Below are 26,043 nucleotides of genomic sequence, written 5' to 3'. Positions count from 1 at the left end.
CTTCTTTGATTGTAAACCCGCTGCTGGTTGTTTTGTTTGCGTGACTGGCACTACATCGGCCTCCGCCCTCTCTCTCTGCAGCGACATGGCATGTCTGCCTGATCGGGAGAGGCTGTGAGTGGCGCTGGGTTTGTTCTTTGCAGCGTGGTTTTCCTGAAGTAGGCCGCTCATTTTCTCCACTTTATTGTTTGTTAGATTTGGTTGTGAGCTTTAAAGTCATGTTTCCTCTGGTCTCTGACTGCTGGAGTGTGCTGTGGCTCTGCAGACCTTCCTCTGTATGTGTTAAAATACAAGTGTTACTCTAAATTCAGGCTTAATCTTTAAGTAATCCAGTGGTTCCAAAACTTTTTCTGTCGAGCCCACTTTGGCAGCTAAAATATTTTCAGGCGCCCGCTTACCCCTCACTGTATGTATCCACATCTAAAAACATGTAAATGCACCACAAACACAGCATTATTCACAATTTTTGCTAATTCTTCATTCTTTTTTTTTTTTTTTTTTTTTTTTTGAATTCACCACAACATTAAACCTAAAAATGTAGAATTGTAAAAATCTGAAGATGAATAATTCCTTGAAAATAAAAACTTAATGAACATCTTTAAGATTTATAAACCCAGTCCTGCATTACTCTCAGTGACAACTCTGGGCTTATTTGGTGCTACACATCTTTTAGCGGCAGCTTTGATACTGCCACTCTCAGTTCATCTTCAATGCCTGGCTATGATTTGATTTTGTATTGTAGATGTAACAGCATTTTGCAGCATCCTCACTCAGGTTGGATGATGCAAAAGGAAAAAGTGTGGCAAAGGATCTCGTGCCTAGCTACTACTCCACCTCAATCCAAAATGCTGACAATGTCTTAAACTTCAACCGTTATAATATCGTTGAATGTAAGATGACGCCAATAAACTTCTACCGAGCTGAGGTGCTGCTTAGCCTGGCCTCGCCATGCGCCCCCCTGGGGGGACCCATGGCCCACTTTGGGAACCACTGGAGTAATCTTGGATGCTTGTGCATAACGTGGTAAAGGGTTGTGAACCTCCAGCCTCTGCTTCCTGGCTTTATGGCTGTTTGGTCCTCATTTGAGTCTCCTGTTGATCTCCTGTAGTCTCTGGTCTGTGTGTTATTCTCCAGGCTCTGTTAGTGCTTCACTTTTCCCTGCTCCAGAAACCATAAACCACGACATTTTAAACTGCAAATGTTTATGGATTAATATCTGTTATTCCTGCTTTGGTTTCTTTTCCTACTGTTGTTTGGTTGGGGTTGATCTGCTTATCCTTGTGTTTAGACGTGTGTTTTAGAGATGGTGTTGGTATCTGTGTGTCTCTGGAGCATTAATATTGGGCCCTTTTGACTAACTGCTGTTCTTTGGACAGGAGCTGGTGTGAAGGCGGCTGATGATTCCCGGTGGTGCTTCTGTCAGCGCTACAGTGGTGTCACTTCAGATGCTGTGTGGTTTTACCTTCTGCCCTGCTCTCTAATATCAGTAGCTAACAGCTAAGCTCCATACGGGACTGTGCAATAAACTTTGATACAGATTTTTTTAATGAAAAATGAATATTTTCAATAAAACTGTTGTTAATCTTCCCTGGAACATGTCTCTGTCCAAATGATTTTGGAAACTGTGAGACCTTTTCTGAGTGTGAAAGGCATATTTTTGTTGATGTCTTTTGGGTGAAATCACCTGAGGAAACTAAAACTTATTCCAAAATTAAAGTTATATCAAAGAAAATCTAAATGTAAAGTCAGCCACACGTGTAACAGACGTGGTCCATCAGGAGTCTCTAGTGCTTCAGCCCAGCCACAGGTCGGCGCTCTCTGAAAAGACCAGTAACGTTTTAAAGACGTTAAAGGTCTCGTCCACACGGAGATGACGTTATATTTACGTTTCGTTTTGAAAAGTTTTCTGTAAATACGAGGTTGTTTCAGGAAATGTCCACGTAAGCACAGAACCACTGAAAACGACTGAAAACACTGTAGTGGATATGCAAAGCCTCTAAGTGGCGCTGTAACGCTGCCACGGAAATGCACCAAAAGAGAGAAGAAAATCACAGAAAACGGCCACAAACTTTCTCCTGGTTGTCCTTCTGGTTGTTCTCCACGTTGGATTTAAGAACGTCTGGTGTCTGCTGTTCGCCGTGGTGATAAAGGAGCATCAGATTCTGCTGTAAAAGCCAGAATAAGCTCAGTAGCTTCTGCAGCACGAACACAACCCTGTAATCTGCCATTGTTGTTTTGGTTTGACATGCGCATGCGGCATAAGTGTGCCACGCTATGTGTGACACCATCGTTTCAAGAAAGATGCGGTTGGCCGTCCACACAAAGATGAAATAGTAGCTGTTTATGAATCGGTGCACTCTGGGACCTGGTTTCAAAAAGTAGCGTTTACGGCAGGCCTATTCAATTAGCGGCCTGGGGACCACATGCGGCCCAGAACCAAACCCCAAGTGGCCCAGCCTGTGGTCATGCAAAAAATGCAGAGGGCAACCTGTTTCACAAGTTTTCATAAATTCCCACAGTATTTCAGACCATGAATGCAACACTCTGCATAGCCTGGCAGCAGTTTAGCTAAAATGCACTGTGTTGTTTTGAAGCGTGGCTAGCGATGTTTACAGAAGTAGCCCTGAGATACTGAGTACAAACGTCCTTTTCAACTGTAGCTACAGCTGTGCAAATTTAAGATATGCCTGTGTGTGATGTGACCACAATTATTATTTACAGTATTTCATTTCATTTTCTTGTTCTATTTATTTTATTTTTAAGTGGAAACAACATTTCTACTACTCCAGGTTAAGTTCAAATCCAGCTCTGCTGTTGTGTTTTTATGCACCTTTTCATGTGTTTTTGTCATGTTGCCAAATTAAAAAGTGAGACTGTGAATAAAAAGAGCATGTTGTTCATCAAATTGATCTGTATTGGTCCAAAATTTGACATTACCAAGCTGCTTACTGGATGCCGAACATGTCTGTGACGGCTACATTTCTTGATTTTAAAATTTGGTCCAGTTGAATTTGTAATTGAATAGCCCTGGTTTACAGCCTCCCAAAACGCCATTTCATGTGGATGAAACACCGATACAACAAAAATCTTTTGTGTATACTCCTAAATTCATCTCTGTGTGGACGGGGCCAAAATTGATTCTTTCTCACAGGCAAATCCAAGAAGAAACAGGAAACTAGTCACTTTTATAAGTTAATAAGGTTTCAACATGCTCTGTCATCATCACAGTCCAACCAACTTTTAACGAGACTTTAACTGAACACAGACTTTCTTTCTTTCTTTCTTTCTTTCTTTCTTTCTTTCTTTCTTTCTTTCTTTCTCTGTGTTTGAAGTGACTCTGTCGACCCTCAGCATTGATAACCGTCCTGTAATCAGCCGCAGATACAGAGAGCCGACCTGGCTCTCACTAAAAAGAGAGTCCAGTAAACTTTCTTTTTCATCCTCTTTCTCAGTGATTCAGTCGGAGTCTGAAAATGAGACACATGTGGTCATAGAGCAGCTGAGATTAAACTGCTGCTGTGATATCAGGATGAGAGGAGGGAGAGAGACGAATACAGGCCGTTTTCTGACTCAGCAGAGTGAGGGAATTCAATAAAATAAAATCATGAAGACTTTTTTTAAACCTTTACCTTTTAACTTTTATACCTTTTTATGGACAAAATGACATTTCCTAATCCAAAAATTCCAGAATAATCATGTGATACATACCAGACTCACCTTCAGCTTTTGTCTGAAAACAGTTTTTTTTTTTTTTATCCAAACAATAGAAAACAGAACCAAAGATCCGCCTCACTGTGACAGTTCCAAGTGTTCACTGCTTCATCATGAAAGAACACTCTGAGGCCCCGTCCACACAGAGACAAATGCAGGTGTATACGCAAAAGTTTTTTGCCGTATCGTATTTCATCCAGATGGAAACGATGTTTTGGGTGACTGGAAACTATTCTTTTTGAAACCGGGTCCCAGAGTGAACGAATCCATAAACTACTACCATTTCATCTCCGTGTGGCTGTAGAAATGATTATGTCACACATAGCATAGCTCTCTTAAGACGCCTGCGTGGGTCCAGCCAAAACACACATGGCGGGTTACAGGGTTGTGTTGGTGCTGCAGTAGTTACTGAGCTGATTCTGCTCTTTTACCACCACCGTGAAACGCACACACCAGATGTTCTTAAATCCAACACAGAGAACAACCAGAAGGGCAACTAGAAGAAAGTTTGTGGCCATTTTATCTTCTTCTCTCTTTTGGTGAATTTCCATGGCAACAATACAGCGCCACATACAGGCTTGGCATATGCACTACAGCGTTTTCAGTGGTTCTGTGCTTACGCGGACATTTCCTGAAACGATCCCGTCTTTACAGAAAACTTTTTCAAAACAAAACTGCAACATATCGTTTTTGTCTCTGTGTGGACGGGGCCTTACTCTCAGGTGAAACCCAGTCTACAAGGTCTGAAACATGCAGTAAGTAAACCCCACCACCAGGAGGCTCTTTATGAGAACAACAGCTAAAGATGATGAGAAGAACTACGCCCCCCAGCGCCACCTAGCCGAGGTGTGATGACTAAACAGGCCAGTGTTCTGGTTTCATGGACATCGTTCACATAAGGAGGGAGAATAGCTGCTCAAAGTGGTCTTACTGGTTAATGCTACAAGCTACAAGCAAAGCATTCTGGGATTGCTTACAGTGCAAACAAGGAAACTGCAGGTGGCTAGCTTTAGTTGTACAACCACAATTCCAATAAAGATGGGACGCTGTATAAAATGTAAATAAAAACAAAAGTCAATGATTGTCAAATCTCATAAATCCATATTTGAATCACAATAAAACATAAACAACCTGAAACTGAGACATTTTAACATTTCATGAAAAATATCAGCTCATTTTGAATTTGATGGCAGCAACACATCTCAAAAAAGTAGGGACAGGACAACAAAAGGCTGGAGACAAAAGTGGTGCTGATGAAAAACAGCTGGAGGAGCATTTTTGGAACTAATGAGTTTCACTGGAAACAGGTCAGAAACATGACTGGGTATAAAAGGAGCATTTTACAGAGGCAAAGTCTCTCAGAAGAAAAGATGGGCAGAGGTTCACCAATCTGAGAAAAACAGAGTCTAAAAATTGTGGAAAAATTTCCTCAACATAAAAAAGTTAAGGCTTTGAATATCCCAGCATCTACAGTCCATAATATCATCAAATGATTCAAAGAATCTGGAGAAATCTCTGTGAGCAAAGGACAAGGCTGAAGGTTAATATTGGATGCAATTAATCCTGGGGCCCTCAGGGGGACACTGCATTAAAAACAGGCAGTGGAAATCCCTGCATGGGCCAAACCACCCACAAAAGCTGGATCATGTAAAGAACAGAAGCTGTAAGTGAAACACCAGAAACAGCGCCGTCTTCTCTGGACCAAAGCTCATTTAACATGGACTGAGGAAACATGGAAAACTGTTCTGTGGTCAGAGGGAACCACAGACGCCGTGTCCTGTGGACTAACGAGGAGAGGGAGCATCCAGGCTTGTTCTCCTGGCTCAGGTCTAAAGCCTACATCTCTGATGGTATGGGGTTGCATTAGTGCCTATGGCGTGGGCAGCTCTAACATCTAGAAAGGAACTATCAATGCTGAAAAGTAGAGAGCTTTTAGAGCAACATACAATACAATACAATAACTTTATTTATCCCCGAAAGGAAATTCATTTGTCTGGAGTCTCATCTGTTTATGGTAGAATTATACAGTCTTGGAGATTGGAGTCTTGGCAATATACAGTTGTGTTCAAAATAGTAGCAGTCCCACAACACTAGCAAGATAAATCACTGTTTTTGTTAGAATTTCAACTTCTACACTGCAAGTAAGTTTCTAGAAGGTTTAGTAAAGGTATAGAAAACCAACAGACCCAACAGGCATGACGTGCATGCTGCTGATTCTGTGAAACGGAATCATTTACTGAAAGGGGCATGTTCAAAAAAATAGCAGTGCCGAGTTCAATTAGTGAGGTCATTGATTATGTGAAAAAAATAGGTGTTAAACAGGTGGCCCTTATTTAAGGATCAAGGCAGCTGATGCTGCATATGCTGGCTGTGCATTTGTCCTTGAAAAACAGAGTAAAATGGGTCGTTCAAGACACTGTTCAGAAGAAGAGCGTTCTTTGATTAAGAAATTAATAAAAGAGGGGAAAACCTATAAAGAAGTGCAGAAAATGATAGGCTGTTCAGCTAAAATGATATCAAACGCTTTAAAATGGCAGGCAAAACCAGAAAGGCGAGGAAGAAAAAGAAAAATGACTATTCGAATGGATCGGAGAATAACCAAAATGGCAAAGGCTCAGCCAATGATCAGCTCCAGGAGGATCAAAGAAGATCTAAGATTGCCTGTGAGTACTGTAACAATCAGACGACGTCTACGTGAAGCCAAGCTACCAGCAAGAAGCCCACGCAAAGTCCCATTGTTAAAAAAAATACATGTGCTGAAGCGGTTACAATTTGCAAAAGAACACATTGACTGGCCTAAAAAGAAATGGCGTAACATTTTGTGGACTGATGAGAGTAAGATTGTTCTTTTTGGGTCTGAGGGCCACAGACAGTTTGTCAGACGTCCTGCAAACACTGAATTCAAGCCGCAGTACACAGTGAAGATGGTGAAGCATGGTGGTGCAAGCATCATGATATGGGGATGTTTCTCGTACTATGGTGTTGGTCCTGTTTATCGCATACCAGGGATCATGGATCAGTTTGAGTACATCAGAATACTGGAAGAAGTCATGTTGCCGTATGCTGAAGAGCAAATGCCCTTGAAATGGGTGTTTCAACAAGACAATGACCCCAAATACACCAGCAAGCGAGCAAAATCATGGTTCCAGACAAACAGAATTCAAGTAATGGCGTGGCCAGCACAATCCCCGGACCTTAATGCCATAGAAAACTTGTGGGCTGACATAAAAAATGCTGTTCATGAGGCAAAACCAAGAAATACAGAGGAATTGTGGAACGTAGTACAATTGTCCTGGGCTGCAATACCTGTTGACTGGTGCCAGAAGTTGGTCGACTCCATGTATCACAGATGTGAAGCAGTTATCAGAAACCGTGGTTATGCAACTAAATATTAGTTTATGATTCTCAGGAAAGTTGAATCTTCAAACATTTCTTAGTTTATACAGTACATTTTTGAGTTTGTAAAGGAAGATGTCAACACTGCTATTTTTTTAACATTATATTTCTTGACTTTCTGTCAAATATTATCAAATTCAATTACTTTTTCCAATTTTCTTGCTTTGAAATAGAATGTGCAGTGTCCCCAATGCATTTGTGTTCATTAAAATACAATTTATTTGAAGAATTTTGAGGTTTACTCACCTTTTAAAACACACTGCTATTATTATGAACATAACTGTATATATATATATATACATTAGGGCTGTCACGATATCAGATTTTCACTTCACGATTATCGTGGGCAAAAAATGTCACGATAACAATATTATCATGATATCAATAAAAATGTAAATAATAATGGGACAATTAATCAAATTTATCTTTAACTTTATTTATGTTGTCTTCCCTCTTTTGGCAAATGAATTACACTCAAAATGCCTGTCTAAGGAGGTACTGAGACAATATGAAAACAGTAACTGTACAACTGCATATAAAAAGTGCAATTACACTCAACAGCTAGTTAAAAGGTAACCAGATGAACTGATTAACAGAAAACCCACAAGGTGCAACATCTGCTATAACTACAATATTAACTGAAACAAAATCATTTGTGGATAGCAGGGGACACAGCAACTGAAGAATGACTACTAATAACTGTGGAATAATCCAATATCTACAGAACAATCCCTGGCATATTTTTCTTTTTCTGTTTCCAAACTGTGTTCAAGTGGCACTGGATCATTTACACGATATTATCATATGCACATTTTTAACACGATATTGAAATTTTATTTTTTTGATATCATGATTACTGTCAATATCGGTATATCGCAACAGCGCTAATATATTAGAGAAGGAAAAATCCAGCTATAATACCACATCAGACAAGAATGGGACAACATCCCTCTCCCTAATCTCCATCAGCTGGTCTCCTCACTTCCAGACGTTTACAGACTGTTGTTAAAGAAGAGGGGATGCTACTCAATGGTAAACACGGCCCTGTCCCTACTTTTTTGAGAAGTGCTGCTGCCATCAAATTCAAAATGAGGTATTATTATCATGAAATGATAAAATGTCTCAGTTTAACATCTGACGTGTTGTTTCTGTTCTATTATGAATCAGATATGGGTTTATGAGATCTGACGCTCATTGACTTCTGTCTATTTACATTTTCACAGCGACCCAACTTTTTTGACATTCACCGTAATGTTTACAATAAAATGTCATTACAAATGTGATTTCTAAGTTCTCATATTTTATCATAAATTCGCACGAGTTTCTGTCACCAGAGCCTCTAACCTGCACGGAGCTCTTTTAGAAATCAGAGGCCGTTTTTATTCCCATGTATGGCCGCCATGCCGCCATGATGACTTATACATTTGTTTACTCTCTGACGCCTGAATTGGTCACATTTACACAGAAATATCAAGAACCCACAGCCTTAAATAGAAACACACTCTCCCACTCATGACCACATCCACTTCCCCTGTGAGTCAACTTCCTGCTGCAGAGCGGCTTAATATGTTTCTCATTTCTCTTTTTCTAAGCTTTATCATCATTTATGGCTGTGTTGTTGTAATGTTTCAGGGCCCAGAGTGCTTTCCAGTCTAATTTCATCCCATTAAATCAAAAGAAGCCTAATAATAAAGCGTGTTTTCTTTTCAGAGTTTGTTCTGACGCTGTTGTCAGAGCTGTGAAAATGGTGTCAAGCTGAAATCGTCATCATCAGATCATAAAACGGCAGCTCCTCAGCAGTCAGAGCTTTTTATGAGACTGTTCAAACACACAAACACTTAAACCCTCCACTGCACATCTCCATGAAACTCAATAAAACTGCCTGATGCCATAAAACCATTCCTAAACATTCCCAGCACCTCGTCCAATGATATTCAGGAATTATTCCCAACAGTCGGATAAACAGAGAAATTCCCAGAGATGAAAACTAAGAAATGCTTTGTTCAAACTTCAGAGAAAAGTGAGTCTAAGAGAAATTAAAGGTTATAAAGGTGAATGTTTGATGTCCAAACCATCACAGATCAGGATAAATACAGAAACACCTGCAGTAGTTTACAGAAGCCTCAATCAGCTGATCACTACTGAGGACTCTAGATCAGAGTTACTCAACCCTGCTCAACCAAAGAGCCAAACTGTTGAAAAATACCTTCACAGGAGCCACAATCTAAGTGGCAAGAGTGGCAAAAAAGGGGTTAAAGTGGCAATAAACATAAGTGAAAGGTGGCAAAAATGGTGAAAAAAAAACAAAAAAGTGGCAATAACTGAAAAATAGGGAAAGAAAGTGGCAAAAAAAATGTAGAAAGTGGCAAAAATGGGTTAGAATTGTCAAAATAATGAGTTACAGGTGGCAAAAACAGTCAAAAAGTAGCAAAAACATGGAAGTAAATGAGTTAAAAGTGACTAAAATGAGCTAAAAGCAACAAAAGGTGAGAAAAGTGGTAAAAAAGCAGCAGAAAAAGGCCAAAGTGGGTCAAAGGGGGCAAAGTAGGCAAAAATGGCAAAAACTGGGTGAAAAGTTACAAAAATAGGTAGAAAAAGTGGCAGAATATGGCAAAAAGTGGCAAAAAAGGGTGAGAAGTGAAAACAGTCAATACGCAGCAAAAACATGAGTTAACAATGAATAGGATGAGCTAAACGCAGCAAAAGGTGGCAAAATGGTCCTAAAAAGCAGCAGAAAAAGGCCAAAAGTGGGTCAAAGGGGGCAAAGTAGGCAAAAAATATCAAAAACTGGGTGAAAAGTTACAAAAATGGGCAGAATATGGCAAAAGACGGCAAAAAGGGGTGAGAAGTGAGAAAAAAGAGTTACATGTGGCAACAATGGTCAGAAAAACAGCATGGACATGGCAACAATGAGTGCAAAGTGAATAAATCAGGCAAAAAGCAGCAAAAAGGTGGGAAAATGGTCAAAAATGGGAAAAAGTGGCAATAAAAGGCAAAAGTTGGTTTAAAGCATTAAAAATGATTAAAAGTGGCACAAAATTTAAAATAAAGTGGCAAAAAAACGCAAGTAAGGGCCATGGAAATATACAGACAAAAAATAGGATTGATAAATAAAGCAAACTCTATAAGTGTGTGAAATAAACTGATTTTGACTTTCAATGGAGCATTTCTGAGGTCAAAATTTCCCTTTTTTAAGGTTTTCTGGGGAATAATGTTTCAAATTAAGACATAAAAGAGCCACACAGGCTCCAGAGCCTCGCATTGAGTATCATTGCTCTAGATTATTCTACATGCCAGCGCCTACTGCAGCCATGACTTTGCCTTCACTTTCGTACAATATGCCAGTCATCTTTATGTACAGTCAGTGACTTTATCATTTACTGGAGCTCTAAAACCCAGACACATGTCAGTGATCTGCTCAGATTGTTTTAATACCCCGGGACTTTTCCTCACAGTAAACCTTCATCCATCTAGAGGAGTGCAGTTTTTCTGCTTTTTACACGGAGTTGTCCTTTAAACACGCTAAATTAGGAGCAGTTGGCGATGATTAAGAGCCAAGTGTTTCGGTGGTTTGTGTTTAGACTGCAGCAGTCAGATAATGGCTGTCATTAGTCTGTCATTAGAGCTGTCAGTGCACAGCTCTGTCTGCGGTTTGATGTGTGGGTGTGAAGGATGATGGAGCACAGAGCTGCAGCCTGAACCAGCTGCTCCTCCACACCCATGCATGAGTATTAGCATTATTAGAGTCACATATAACCACAGATGGAGCAACAAAAGAGCAATCAAAGCAGATTTCTGTGGACAGCTAGTCACTCATTTTTATTTTGGATAATTTCACAACTTTGGACAGAAAATCTCTTTCCTGTTAAATAAAAGAGCTTTGTCTGATATGTCACTGTTAGTGACCCCATCTAAAGACTAGCTAGAGTTTAGACTCATTCTGCTCTGTGTAAAATGAATTTATTTAATGAACTTCTAGAAAACAGTTTCTCTTTAGATAACGTACCTTAATCACACATGAAACAGACGAGTTCATATTTAACTTCTTTAAAACTTTAGAGCATTAGTGAACCGACTAGTTTTGGTGCCTAACCAAACTGGGACCTCTTTGCAATTTAAGGGCTCAGTCTCATTTAGAGGTTTTAGTCCTACCCCGCGTTTCTGAGTCCCTCCAAAGCCTTTCAATCAGCGTTACAAGGGGTAGCAGTGGAATCGTCCCCTGATTCATCCCTCTGGACTACAACCCCCCATGAAGACATAATTATCTTATCCTTCACTCCTGCACCAATGTAAAATCTGTAGTAAACTGGGTCATGTTAGAGACTGTTTAGCAGAGGAGAATCTGGAGATTCCAACAGATAAAGCAGTAATGGCTCACAGACACTAAAACTATCCTAAAGTGTGAGAAAAACTCATAAAAAACCTCAAACTCACAGTGAGTGCTGCCTTATCGGCCTTATAGAAGTCTGAAAAACTGAATAAACCCCGTTAATCCTGGTACCAGATGAAGGTAACCTAGGGTTAAAATCTAAACTTAAAACCCAGAGTTCAAAACATGGAGTTACAATGTAAAAGTTAAAAACTACGTGTTAAAAGCACAAGTTAAATTCATGAAGATAAACCTTTGTGAGTAAAAATGTGCCTGAAAGCAGAAACATTACAGCTGCTTAAACATAAAAGAATATTTTGTAGTTTGTGTGAGATGAACTTCCCTCAGCAGCAGCTGTGACAGATGATCTTGATGTGCTATCATTTATCAGCATGGAGAGACATCGAGTTTCTTTTATTATGATTGGCTGAGAGGTGAGACAAACGTCAGAGAGGAGGGGCTTGTTAGATGCATGTAGCAGTGTGCTGCCTCTCTCCTCTCGGAGAACGCAGCATGTTCCTTTACCGATTAGCATGGCGGTTAGCCATTAGCTACATTTATAAAGTTGAGTGAGTTCAGGTGTCTTTTTAAGCTCAGCTCTGTCATAAAGATTGTGTATTGTAGCCACAGGATGTGTACAATTTCTGTGCTTTGAGAGTGAACTGTAACCTATTAGCTACTATCTGTTAGTAGGGTGGCCATATGCCCAGTTTTCAGCGGGACAGTCCAGGATTTAAATGCCTTGTCCGGCATCTGGTGCAGCCTCAGCCCCAACGCTTATTTGTCCTCCTTTTGGAGTCACACCTGAACGTAACCCAGCATACTGACCAATGCTGTAACACTTACGGTCTAACGAACCAACAACAAATTGGCCAACAAATATGATTGGCTGAAAGTGGTGTCAAATGGTTATCTGATGTATCATTGGTTGAAAACATAAACAAGCCCCCATGTGCTAGCTATCTACGTCATGTCGTCACCTTAACAGAACGTTAGCATGCCGAAAAGACAGACCCTGTTCAATCAGGGATAGTCAAAACAACACTCATTTATGATAAAAGCAGCAAAGATGGGCTACATTCACATTGTACTCTTTGTCAATGTGATGTGGACGTCAGTACCAAAGGAAAGTAGGCCAGTGATAGGTATGGTGGCCCTGAAGGCCAACAGGATTAATATTTCAAAAGTGCAAACTAAATTTCACAACAGTTTGTTAGTTCAATACCCTGTGTTTGATGTTTTTTATAAGTTTGCTGCAGATCTTGAACTTAAACACATTTTTATACATGTTTTCATACCTCTTGTGTTTTCTCCCTCTTTCAAACTCTGATCCTTCCTTTCCCATGAGGCCTTTCAGTGTTGTGTCTATCTCTCTTCAGAAGGTTATAATGAACGTAACCTTTGAACATCAAAGCATGGTGCAGCGGCGTTGGTGGTTGATAGCTGAGCTGTGATCTGACCACAGCAGCTCTCTATCTCTCTGTGGTCTGTGGTGGGTTCATTTGAAGTTTGTCATTTGGTAGAAAACTAAACAAGCCTGGTGTTAACTACCTCACTCTCTGCTGTTTACAGACCGCTCTCTTCAAACCACCACGCTTCTCTAAAGCCGCAGGTCACCGCCCAACAAAACCAGAGCGTGACCGAGCTTTGACTAAACATCTCTGCTGATGCACCAGCTCTGGGTCTGGTAACTGAAGCTCTGGGTCTGGTATCTGAAGCTCTGGGTCTGGTGTCTGAAGCTCTGGTCCTGGTAACTGAAGCTCTGGTTCTAGTATGTGAAGCTCTGGGTCTGGTAACTGAAGCTCTGGTTCTAGTATGTGAAGCTCTGGGTCTGGTAACTGAAGCTCTGGTTCTAGTATGTGAAGCTCTGGGTCTGGTAACTGAAGCTCTGGTTCTAGTATGTGAAGCTCTGGGTCTGGTGTCTGAAGCTCTGGTCCTGGTATCTGAAGCTCTGGTTCTAGTATGTGAAGCTCTGGGTCTGGTGTCTGAAGCTCTGGTCCTGGTATCTGAAGCTCTGGTTCTAGTATGTGAAGCTCTGGGTCTGGTGTCTGAAGCTCTGGTCCTGGTATCTGAAGCTCTGGTTCTAGTATGTGAAGCTCCGGGTCTGGTATCTGAAGCTCTGGTCCTGGTAACTGAAGCTCTGGTTCTAGTATGTGAAGCTCCGGGTCTGGTATCTGAAGCTCTGGTCCTTGTATCTGAAGCTCTGGTTCTAGTATGTGAAGCTCTGGGTCTGGTGTCTGAAGCTCTGGTCCTGGTATTTGAAGCTCTGGTTCTAGTATGTGAAGCTCCGGGTCTGGTATCTGAAGCTCTGGGTCTGGTATCTGAAGCTCTGGGTCTGGTATCTGAAGCTCTGGTCCTGGTATCTGAAGCTCTGGGTCTGGTATCTGAAGCTCTGGGTCTGGTAACTGAAGCTCTGGTTCTGGTATCTGAAGCTCTGGTTCTGGTATCTGAAGCTCTGGTCCTGGTGTCTGAAGCTCTGGGTCTGGTATCTGAAGCTCTGGGTCTGGTAACTGAAGCTCTGGTTCTGGTATCTGAAGCTCTGGTTCTGGTATCTGAAGCTCTGGTCCTGGTGTCTGAAGCTCTGGTTCTGGTATCTGAAGCTCTGGTTCTGGTATCTGAAGCTCTGGTCCTGGTGTCTGAAGCTCTGGGTCTGGTATCTGAAGCTCTGGTTCTGGTATCTGAAGCTCTGGTCCTGGTGTCTGAAGCTCTGGGTCTGGTGTCTGGAGCTCTGGTCCTGGTGTGGTTTAGAGCAGGATCACCAGAAAACCAGAGACAGGCCTTCCTCTCACTGTGGTCTCTGTCAGTCTCTGTCCTGACATGCTCACTGAGGTCACAGAATGAAGAATGAAATACAAGTTTGCATTCATGTCTCTCTGCCAGAAAAGCCGGTTTCACACTCGGTATCTGAACCCAGATCTGGTACACCTGACCCCAAAGTCCAGTTCAAATTTAAAGGGATTGTCCACCAAGGACCAAAACAACATTTTTGTTTTGTTCTGAATCTGAATTGAATCTGAATTTTTTTTTTTCGTAAACTGGGCATCGTTTCAAGAAATTTCTGCATGAGCACGAAACTCTTTAAAAAGTCTGAAAACACTGCAGCATACATGCCGGACATGTAGGTGGCGCTGGAACGCTGACACAGAAATACACCATAAACAGAGAAGACTGTCCAGAGTGTGAGCATGAGGCAGGGCAGAGGTCATAAAATGGGATGTTATATGTGAAATATGGGGGAGCAAGATTATAACTATTACAGGATCTACAGATAACAGCGTAGTTTGGTGCTGAGGAATAAGTTTGTTTGTTTGTTTGTGTTTTTTGTTCAGTTACTAAGAAATATTCCTTCAAATTAGAATGAAAAGCAACAATGATGGAGTCATGATGTGGCCATAAAAACATGATGATATTTTTCCATGCTGGCCACTCAGTTCATAAACAAGTTTAATTTGCTCAGTGGGCTGGAGAACAAATGATCCAAATGTTTCTGATTCAGACGTTTCCATCAGTCCATCTTGAACTTAAAAACAAAAATATGAAGGATTTACCTGAATTCAAGATCAAGAACTTGTACTTGAGGAAAAACAGAGCAGTAAGGACCAGAGATAACATGAAATTAAACAAACACCAAGGATGTTCTGTTAATGTGGCACTATAAAGCTCAGCTCATCATGAACTTTTCTGACTGATTTGATTCAGTTCAGCTCATTGAAACTCAAGTTTATGCTCCGATCCGACACCGTTTGGTTGAACTTTATATTTTGCTTCATTTAGCCATGCTAACTGTTAGCGTTATAAACCAGAAATCAATTCATCTTCGTGCCAGATAACACATCATGCACGAGCTACCTTTTTTTAGAGCAGTGAAGAAGAACCATAGGACCCACTGCAGCAGCAGAGAACGATGGCTGTGTGAGTTTTTCTCTGATGTGATCGTTAAAACGTCTTCCAGACCAGCGCTGTCGTACACGACAGGAAGTGACACAGTTTATCAAAAGATGAAGAACTTTCCAAACATAAATCGTTGGCTTTGAATCCATTGCGGCAGCATTTTCAGCGAGCCTAGCAAGGTTATAACAGCTTTTGGTTTTTCATTAGTTTTTATTTTTATTTTGTTTTACCTCTCATTTCACATTTCAGTTTAGTTTTAATTTGTTTTTCCTGCTGGGTTGTTAGTTTAGTTTAGTTTTTATTCTGCAAAAATGCTTAGCTTTAGTTGAGTTTTTATTAGTTTTTGTTTTAGTTTTTCCGGTAATATCAGATACCTGTCAGCAGCTCCACTTTTCATTTCATTTATTCAATTCTGATGTTTCTGTACAACTTAAGACCAAAAATTACCATTTTTGAAGTCTTTTCCAATCAAATCAGGAGATTTTACTCTCTCCAGCCTTGGGCATACATGTCAGTCATTATGCTGCTGTCAAAGACTAAACTAAGGAGATTTTGTCTTTAATTTTATTTAATTTAAGTTAGTTTTGTAATCACAGAATTTAGTTTAAGTTAGTTTGTATTTTCTTTGAAAGCTTAGCTTTTATGTAGTTTCAGTTAACTAAAATTATTTTTCCATTTTAGTTTAAAGGGATACTTCAACATTTTGGCAAATTCGCCCATTGCCATAATTCCTATAGTCTTAGTAATAGGTTTGTTAACTTGAGTTGTCGGTGCAAGCTATTTTTAGATCGGCGCTGCCGAGTTCGGACCTGCTGTGCCAACTCAATGTAAGCAGACGATATTCTGGCTTTCCCTCATCAAACTCATCAAATACACAATCCAACAACTCCAAAACGCTCTTGTGGACAAGTTGTGACCTGCACATTCACCACACTATGGAATAATAACGTATAATTATGTAACATACTCAGAACTATTTCTTGAGTAAATCACTGGGCGGAGTGACACAGTGCAGCAGACATGTCTGGAGTGTAGTTCCGGCTTTGCATTTAGCTTTAAAACATCTCCGTCTCGTAATGTTCCATGATTATTTCATAGCGTGGTGAATGTACAGGTCACAACTTGTCCACCAGAGCATTTTGGAGTTGATGGATTGTGTATTTGATGAGTTTGATGAGGGAAAGCCAGAATACCGTCTGCTTACATTGAGTTGGCACAGCAGGTCCAAACTCGGCAGTGCTGATCTAAGAATAGCTTGCACCGACAACTCAAGGTAACAAACCTATTACTAAGACTATAGGAATTATGGCAATGGGCGAATTTGCCAAAATGTTGAAGTATCCCTTTAAGTTATTTAGTTAGTTTAACCCTTTACCTACTGAGGCTAAAAATGGCGATTTGGACATATTTTGTTACTATGGCTGTAAAATAATCAGGAAATGCCCTAAGTCTGAGAGCCTTGGTCCCTTTTCCCAGGAGTACTTGAACTTAACTTTTCAACATCTGGTTAATGATTATTGCACATTATATGGAATTGTCAGCAGTTCAAAAGAAGAAAAACACAAAAACAGATTTGTTTGTTATGGCTTTTATGAGGAGAAGTTTTGTTATTGCTCATGAAGTTTTGATTTGACATTTGAAATGTTAACCTATACATGTTTAGAACAATCACCAGTCATTTTTTGAGTCTAGGACTCTGGGTGTGCAAAAGAGAACTATATGTGCTCTTCACATACCTCACTTCAGAAGATGCATCCTCCAAATCCCTGTCCTTCTCTATGAACTGTAGTGGCTGTTTTACCATTCTTGATGGTCTTCCGACATTATAAATGTGTGTAATAAAACACAGACACGCACAAATGCCACTATCTAACGCTCTCCTTTTACTCTCTTCCTTCACTCTCCTTTCTCACTCGTCTTCTGCCAAAGCTGCCGTTTTCATGGTGCTGTTCGACATTACTGTAATATATATACCACACATCATATATTGCCGGAAAGCACAGATTCTCAGCTCTCTGTCAGCGTTGGAATTTTTTAAATTGAGCAAACTTTCGCGGAGTTACAGTGTTGAGAATCCCTGTAGCTGTCTCTCCAAGCTTCTGGTGTATTGCTATTGATGCCCAGGTTATATGGTTGCAAGTACCGTAATGAACCATATATGTGTGCATGCCCACAATTCTCAGCTTTCCAACACCGTTAGAATTTTTCAAATCAGACAAACTTTGATAGAGTTATGGTAATAATACTCTGGACATATAAAACACAGCGCCATGCTGTGTTAACTATTATAAACTTGGAACCTAGAACTCACTTTACTTTTCTGGACTGCAGTGATTAAACCCACACCAGTAAACCCGATACTGAATGTCTTTTTTATCCATTTTATCCAATTACGATAATTTATTTACGCTAGCCTAAATGCTAACCTCAAATGCTAACTGCCATGTTGTTTACCCTTTGTGAAGGTCTATCAGCCAATCACAGGCTATTCTATAATCACGGGATGTTGCCTGAATAGAGCATGATGCAGAGAGAGAGCCTGTGATGCAGCCCCCTGTATTATTGTTATTTTATTATTCACAGTCAGTCCTGAAAGTTCACACTGGCATTGGAATCGTATCAGGAAGGAAAAAATGGTTTCAGAACATCTCTGTCTGAAATCTTAACCTTTCTAAAGCTTTGGTTCAGCATCATTCAGGTCAGAGGGGGAAGAAAAGTTTGACAAATACAAAAGGAGATGGAGGAGATGTGGTGTGTATCAAACTCTTATTTTGTATTTTATTTTTTGTGGACTTCCGGTCGCCGACTTCCGGCCTCCGTTCTTGTGTCGGGTAACTTTACACTGCTTCCTTTGAGGTCACCATCCCCCACGGCACGGCAGAGAGCATTCGCACCTGTGGCTCATCAGTAAACCAAGACGGACTACAAGAGGCTGCCGGAGACTCTCTGCTGTGCCAGAGTTTTGCTATCACTCACCAGTGGTAATCCTCAGCGCTCAGCCTTCGTGATTTTGCACCTTTTGAATATTCTCCAGTGTTTAATGGTTGACTTTGTACTTACGTGTCTCTCTGCTTCCCTTCCAGTGCCTCACTTTACGTTCACCGACAGCCTGTATAGCACTCTCCCCACGAAGATTCCTCACCCCGTTCCTGTGGATCCCCCCCCCACCGTCATCAATGTAACCTTTAAAACTGCTCCATTTCCTGCATTCTGGGTTCAAATACCACACCATCACATCACAGGAGGCATAGTTATCTTTTATCTTCACTGAATTAAAGCTGATGAGAGGAGGCAGAGGTGTGGACTGATGTTTTAGAGTTAGTGATCCGACTCTGATAGATGAAGGTCATCCGTCTGTCTGCTGTCGGTGCAGCAGATCTCACGTCTCCTCCAGCGTGGGTGGAAGAATACACACGTGCAAACGGTCAGAATCACAGGAACGGCAGAGTTACTACATTATTTTAGATCTTCAGCTACATTTCAGCTACATCACTGATTTCTAGTGTCCCCCTCATCTGCATGACTGAAAATCCTTTTTAAATCAGCTGTGGGTTCAGTTTATCTGATGTTTTCTATTCTTAATGCAGTTTTAGTTTCACAGTAGCAGCTCGGTTTGGGCCAGAAATGGTCTTGAATAAACTGTTTTTAATCTCAGGATAACAGCTGTCTGGTTTTCCTTTTCAAACTCCATCTACAGTAAAACTTCCTGAAGACCGTGATTGATTTAACGACCATTTAGAAGGATAAATAAATCAGCGTTAAACGCAGCATTCTTCCTGTAAGAACCGTGATTCATAGAGACGGTGACCTCAGAAACAGAAGCATTTTTCACACTGAGGGCGGCTCTCTTTCTTCTCTCACATTGAAATGATTCTAATGATGATGAATGGAGACTCCCTGCACATACACTCCCTTCAAAAATGTTTTTCTTCACTAATCTGATTCTGAGGATCAACATCACCTGCTGCACACAAATCACTTCAACCTGCACACAACAAGAGCCTCATTTAGAGCAGTGCTTCTCAGTGTTGGGGTCGGGGGACACTGGATGGGGGTTGGCAGATGCCTTTAAAAAACTAAGTATATTTTTTGCACAATTTGAGCCCATTTTTGTTTCTTTTCACTCTTTTTTTTCGCACTTTACACCAAATTTAACCTGTTTTCTTAACTTTTTCTTGCCAATTTTTGCCCCTTTTAATACATTGTTGCTACATTACTCCCATTTCTGCTACCTCTTAATCAAATTTCAATGCCTTCTCTGCACATTTTTTCCACTTTTGAGACATATCTGGCCCTTTCAAACCATTTTACACCACTTTTCACACCTAATTTTGCTTCTGTCAGCCCATTATTGTCCTTTTGAACCCATTTTCACCACATTTTATGCATATTTTTTGACAATGAAACCACATTTCACTATTTTTTATGCCCACTTTTGCCAGTTTAAATAAATTTTCCCACTTTTTAATCCCATTTCACAACCTTTTCTCCCCTATTTCTGTCACTTTTAAGCCATTATTTACACAGTTGTACCTTTTTACCACTTCTCTGCCACTCTAACCCTTTTTTGCCACTTTTATTGAAACTTTTCTGCTACATTTAGAATCCCATTTCACCACCTTTTCCACCATTTGTTGGTCATTTTTAACCCATTTTATTTCTGATTTTAAAAAGGGAATTTACATTTTTAAGATGGCTTTATACTATGGCACAAATGAATTAAAAAAACACATTTTTTTGCTTTGATAAAAGTGACTGTTATTCAGGTAAACAAATGAAATGTGGTTATCATAGATTAATGTAACAATGGACCATTATTTTGCTGACTTCATGGCTGGGCCCCCAAAAGCTGTCCTCTTTATCCCCCCTTATGGACGGCCTTGTCTGCACATGACTATTCTTGATTCTTCAGGTCCAGTGGGGGTCCCTGGTCTCTGGCACCTTTATTTTGGGGGTCGTGGGCTGAAAAGGCAGAGAGTCCCTGATTTAGAGCAGTGGTTCTCAATCTTTTCAGCCCATGACACCCCCAAAATAAGGTGCCAAGACCAGGGACCCCCACTGGACCTGAAGGTGGATGAGCCCATAATGGGGGTAAAAGGGAGAATTTTCTGGGACCAAGTCAAACTGGGGGCCAGCAAAGTGTCACAATGTCATTTAGCAGATGCTTTTATCCAAAAGCATTGTACATTTGAGAGCAAGAACAAAAATATCATGGTCCATTGTAAAGTTGAGCTGTGATATATATTTGATATTTAACCTGGATAATAACTAGTCTTATCAAAGAAAAAAATATTTTTTTAATCAATTGTGTAGAAATAGCCCTCAAAAATGTAATTCCCTTTGCTAAAAAAAAAAAAAAAAAAATTAAAATGGGTTAAAAAATAGCTAAAATGAGTTAATAATGGCAAAATAAGTGGAAAAGGTGGTGGAATTGGATTTTAAAAGTAGCACAAATGGGTTAGAAGTGGCAAAAACTGGACAAAAATGGCAATAATGGGCTAAAAATGGGCATAAATAGTGATAAAAGGGAGTTAGAAAGTAGCTGAAATGGCTTGAAATTGGCCAAAATGGGTGGAAATTTGGTGAAATTTGATGAAAATTGATATAAACTGGCAAAAAAGGTTAACTAAGAAAGAAACATTAACAGATAGTGGCAGAAACTGGTTCAACCAGCAAAAATGGGCATATCAGATAGGTGAATGTGGTTAAAATGAGAAAATTGGGTGTAAAAAGTAGTAAAAAGGGTTTAATAGTGGCAATAATGGGTCAACAGAGGCAACATTAGGCGGAGAGTGGCAAGATTTGGTTTAGAAGTGGCAAAAAGGCAGAAAACAAGTGGTGGAAAGGGTTTAAAATGGACAAAAAGCAACAAAACATGTGAATTATCCGCCAGTTGTTATTTGTGAGTTGTTAATGAAATAGTGCATGATGGTGTTACTGTACATTACAGTGAGATATTGTGTTTTTATTAATGAAAATATTTGATATTCAACATTATCCACTCTATTTTACACCAGACAGACTGTAAATGAGAAATATTATGGTATAGTTCAGCATCTTATTGGTAAAAAGTAACTTTTAATAGCTCAAGTGTCACATTAATGGGTTTTACTGGGTTTCATGGCATGAATGATCTGCAGAATAAAGTCATGATAAGGGGGTAACACGGTTTTAGACACTCTGATTGTGCAGTCACAGCTGACAGAAACCACAGATGGAGAAATGATAGTTAGTTAAAACAACAGGAGGGAGGACTCTCTGTGTGCTCTGCTGATTGGAACCAGCTGACACTCATCCAGAGTCTCAACCTAAAACTTTGATCTCCGCTCTATAAATCACTGAGAAGGAAAACGTCCAAGCTGTTACAACCTGAAATAACTTTTTACAGCTTCGCTGCACAGACAGCTGCTCAGAAAAACCACAGCTCAGCAATGAAATCCTGGGATGATGCGAGATGGATGTATGTTTTCTGTTTCCAGGTGTATGAAGAGCATCCATCATGGACAGGTGACAACACACACCTGTCTACCTCATGAACCCCCTGCAATTAACTTCTGTTAAATTCAGACTTTGACCAGTTTCTATTCCACTCATCTAATAGTGCAATCAAAGTAAAAAAGCACCAACACATCTGCGCAGTCAGAGCTCAGCAGCATTTTCCAAACAATGCATGCATTTGTTTCTTCTTAACCATCATCTTATGCAGATTATGTGAAGTTTGTGCCAGACTCCAGAGAGGATCAAAGTGCAGTCAAGCCTCATTTACACCACATCTGTTCAGAGAGCACACAGTGTTTGCTTCACTTTAGAGCAAAAACAAGCCCATTGAGACATAAACTGCAAATAGAGGAGAAAGTTTAAGGTAAGAAGGTAAAGTATCCGTCTTACCTTCTGCAGCCACAGCGTGTTGTTCTCCATCGTGCTCTCCAGGTGCTGCAGTTTCTGAGCCGACCATTCTCTGTCAATCGGCGGCGAGTCTCTCTGCACGATGCTTGCCCCACCTCGAGAGCCGCCATGCTGCTCAGCCTGTGGCGGCCATCCTCCGCTCTGGCATCCATCCAGCTCAGGCAGGAGGAAGGTGTAGCTGCACTGACCATGCTGAATGCGGTGGAACTTTCTCCTCTTCTCTGCACCACCACCGCCACTGCTACTGCCTCCTCTTCTTCTCTGGCTCCGTCCTGCTCCTCCTCGCTCTGTGCTTGAAACGCCGGCAGCTTCTATGATGGCTGAGAAGGTCCAGAGCAGCAGCATCAGCAGAGACCGCCGACAGGGGTTTAAGAGTCTCATGACGGTGGAATTTGAGCGTTTTAACTCAGTTTAAAGAAGGTCAAGAGATGCTATCACACTTTGACTTATATCAGCGTCAGAGTACAGCTGTGTCTTACACCCTACTGTCAATCCAGGAAGTCTAATTATGAATACAAGCTGTCAAACGAGTCAGATCCCCAGATTAGACCCAACTGAATCAGCCGAATCAGCACTTCTGTGTTTGCTCAGTCCAGAATTATCTAAGCTGTTCGTCCAGATGCTCACAGCCTTCTCCTAGTTGAACGCCATGCTCTCCTTCACCTGGGATGGAATAGCCTGCATCCAGATACCGATGTTGGAACCTGGCGTTTCTTATGGTTGCTTGAAAAACTTTGGAGCTCTGGACATCAAACTTGGGGATGTTTTAGTTTCCAAAACTTTAAGGAAACACCTTCAGTCCTCTACTCCCTCCTCTCTTGCTGCAAAGGTGCACATCAAAATCTTGAATCCATCTTCTTTTTTCCTCCTTTTTCTTCTTCTTTCTGGTAAATTTGCAGTCTTTGCTTAAGCTTGGTCCTTCTTTGGGCTAAATCATATTCAGGTCTGACATGATTTTATTCAAATTTCCTCCAAAAATGAAAAAGCAATGGCAGCTCTGCAGGCAGAGATGGATGCGATTCAAGATCTTCAAATGAAGACAATGCGATTACCGATTTTTATACTTTTGTGAATGAAACAGAGGCTTAAATGTGAGGTGAAAATGTCAGAAAAAGAAAAAGTTAAAAGTTGCATTCAAAAGAAAGATGTCCCAAGAGTTAGCTTTGCTAAAAACTTAGAAAGTAAAAGAGGAAAAAGGCTTCCAGTCTTCTCTGGTGGCTCCAGTTTCAAGAGAAATACTTGTGCCTCCTTCTTATCTGAGACCGACTGAGAAAAGGAGGAATTAGTGAGTGAGTGAGGGAGGAGAGGAGGGACAGGAGACCTGAGGGAGGTCTATTAGCGTGCCCTCTCTATTTGAGGCCTGAGAGGAAAAGGAACTAAGGAGGGAGGAAGGAATGAGAAGCCGGGAGGATTAACAGAAGAGGAAAGAAACAGCCAGAGAAATAATGAGACATAGAAGGCAGAAAGAGAAAGTGGACTGAAAGAAACAGGCTCAGAGAAGAAGAAGGCTTAAAGCAGCTGGAATCTTTTCGGACTGATTTTTGGGTCGGCACTGATGCCTTGTTTGGTCATGCAGACGAGTCAGCAAGATTTTAGCTTGTCCTCTAAACACAGCCATGCTCTGGGGCATCATGGGAGATCGCGGGGGGCAATGGGGCAAACCGCAGAGTCAGAGAACATTAGGTCTACCCTCTCTCTCTCTCCATCCTGCTGCTCTTCACTAACACACACACACAGATTAGTTCCAGACAGATGGCCCGGTCCCAGCCTTATGAAACGCCAGCTCGACATGTTGAGGGGGGCGATGTGAGTAGTCAGTTGTTGAGTTTATTTGCTCAGTGATAAACTGTTCTGCAGAAGTTGACAGATAAAACTCTATGATTAAAACAAAGAAATGATGACACACTGGTGCACTGGTGGAAGAAGCTCCTCACGGAGAAAAAGGAGCCTTAAAAAATTTTACATGCAGATTTGAGCAATGATTTGATGCCAGAGATCCAAGTTTTTATCTGTCTGCTGCATGAGATGGTGTGAGCGCGCGTGCCTCTGCCTGTTTTGTTGTCGATGTCAGACAGAAACACACAAACACAAACAGGAGCTGTCTGTCTCAGCCTTCGATGCCTTTAACCCTCAGGCATCACTGCGGACATTTTTGTCCATTTGGGCAAATTTTTCATCTTTATCTGCTCACCATTCTGGCTGTGTTAGTGCATATGGTCTAAGTTTTTGCAACAAAGTTTCTTTCTAGGCAAGTTTTTGAATTCAAATTTCAACAGCTCTAATATGCCAGGGGAACACTGTGAAACAAATGTACTACCCTTTAAAGCCATTAAGGACAAAAATGTCCTCTTCCAAAAAACGGCTACAAAAACTTAACAGAAGAGTCAATGGGACGTTTTTGTCCTTAAAGACTAGAAAGGGTAGTACATTTTAAATCAGATGCTACAAAAAAAACTAATAATGCATCAAAGTCAATATTTTGGCTAGTGTTTGACATACCCAGGACTGATTTAAAAAAAACAAAACACCCCTTAGCCCCCCAGCGTTAGTTATCTGGAAAATAATCAATGTTTTGTGTGTTTTTTTAGAAAAAAAAAAAGACCATGCTGTAATCAAACTGGCATTTAAAGGGTTGAAATCCTGAAATTTATTTAATAATCACTTTCTTTCATTAGAACTGACGTTGATGAAAAGATTTGACCAAAAAAAGCAGAAAAAATATTAATGTATACCATTCTTATTACCGTTTTTGGAAGTGGACCTTTTTGTCCTTAATGACTCGAGAGGGTGCTACACAAAAACTAAAAACGCATCAATGTCAGTATTTTGGATAATAATTGACATGTCCATGCTGGATTTAGAAATAATGCCCCAGCCATCCAACATTTGATTTGAGGAAGACGTCACATTTTTTCACTTTTTTCATAAAAAAACAACATTGACTTTAAGTAATCAAAGGGTTAAAATCCTCAAAATGACTGAATGTTTGGTAGTTTTGAGCACAGCTGAAGTTGTTTAAGAGATTTATGCAAAAAAAAAAAAGCAGAAAAAATATTAATCTGTTAAGTTTTTATAGCAGTTTTTCTTTGGAAGTGGACGTTTTTGTCCTTAATGGCTTTAAAGGGTACATTAAAGTGATGCCTGAGGGTTAAAAACTTTTTGAATATATCAGCTCATACACTGGCGATATGAGCGGAACAACCCCGCCCCCTCCTAGCCAGCTACAACTACTACATATAACATGGTCTTGGTGAATACTCGATTCTGATTGGCTCTGGTAATTCCATTGTTGTCAATTAAGTTCTGATATATGTACACTTTTTGAACTTCACAAGTAGTTCCGGTCAAAAATCATTACACTGTTCCAAATTAATGTGCAGCAACCGTTAGCTGTTACTCCGTTAGGAGTAATCATAGCAACCTGAGACGGTCATATTTTCTGAGCAAGGAGTACAGCGCCGCCAGCCTAAGGAGCCTGCAGACCGGCATCAACGTCACTTAACTGACATAAATAAAATGACAGACTCCAGGTTAAAGACCAGTAACATAAGACGCTCTTATCTACTATATCTGATGTACGTCTTGTTTCCAGGCTCACCTTAACTCTGAGAGGTGAGTGTCACAAAAAACTCACTTCTCTCCTGTTTTAACTGCTATAAACTATTGTCAGAAGATTCAAATAACATAAAAAAAAAAGAAAAGAAGCCATTATTTCTTTGTAGAGCCAAAGGAAACACTTCTGATAAACCTGCATGATAATATCCGTCTGA

The 26,043-nt window shown here is 40.5% G+C and overlaps 1 protein-coding gene across 1 annotated transcript in view; it reads right to left on the bottom strand.

Moving 5' to 3' along the window:
- angpt4 (angiopoietin 4) overlaps positions 1–23,498 on the bottom strand; it is a 101,503-nt gene extending 78,005 nt beyond the window's left edge. The window contains exon 1 of the mRNA XM_041781400.1: positions 22,256–23,498. Coding sequence (XP_041637334.1) covers positions 22,256–22,654 — 399 coding nt within the window. The 5' untranslated portion in view covers positions 22,655–23,498. The remainder of the gene's footprint in view (positions 1–22,255) is intronic.
- Positions 23,499–26,043: the final 2,545 nt, after the last annotated feature.

The sequence above is a fragment of the Cheilinus undulatus genome, linkage group 3 (genome assembly GCF_018320785.1).
Source record: "Cheilinus undulatus linkage group 3, ASM1832078v1, whole genome shotgun sequence".
NCBI lineage: Eukaryota > Metazoa > Chordata > Actinopteri > Labriformes > Labridae > Cheilinus > Cheilinus undulatus.
The sequence above is the reverse complement of the archived record's forward strand: the minus strand, read 5'-3'. Positions and strand labels throughout refer to the sequence as shown.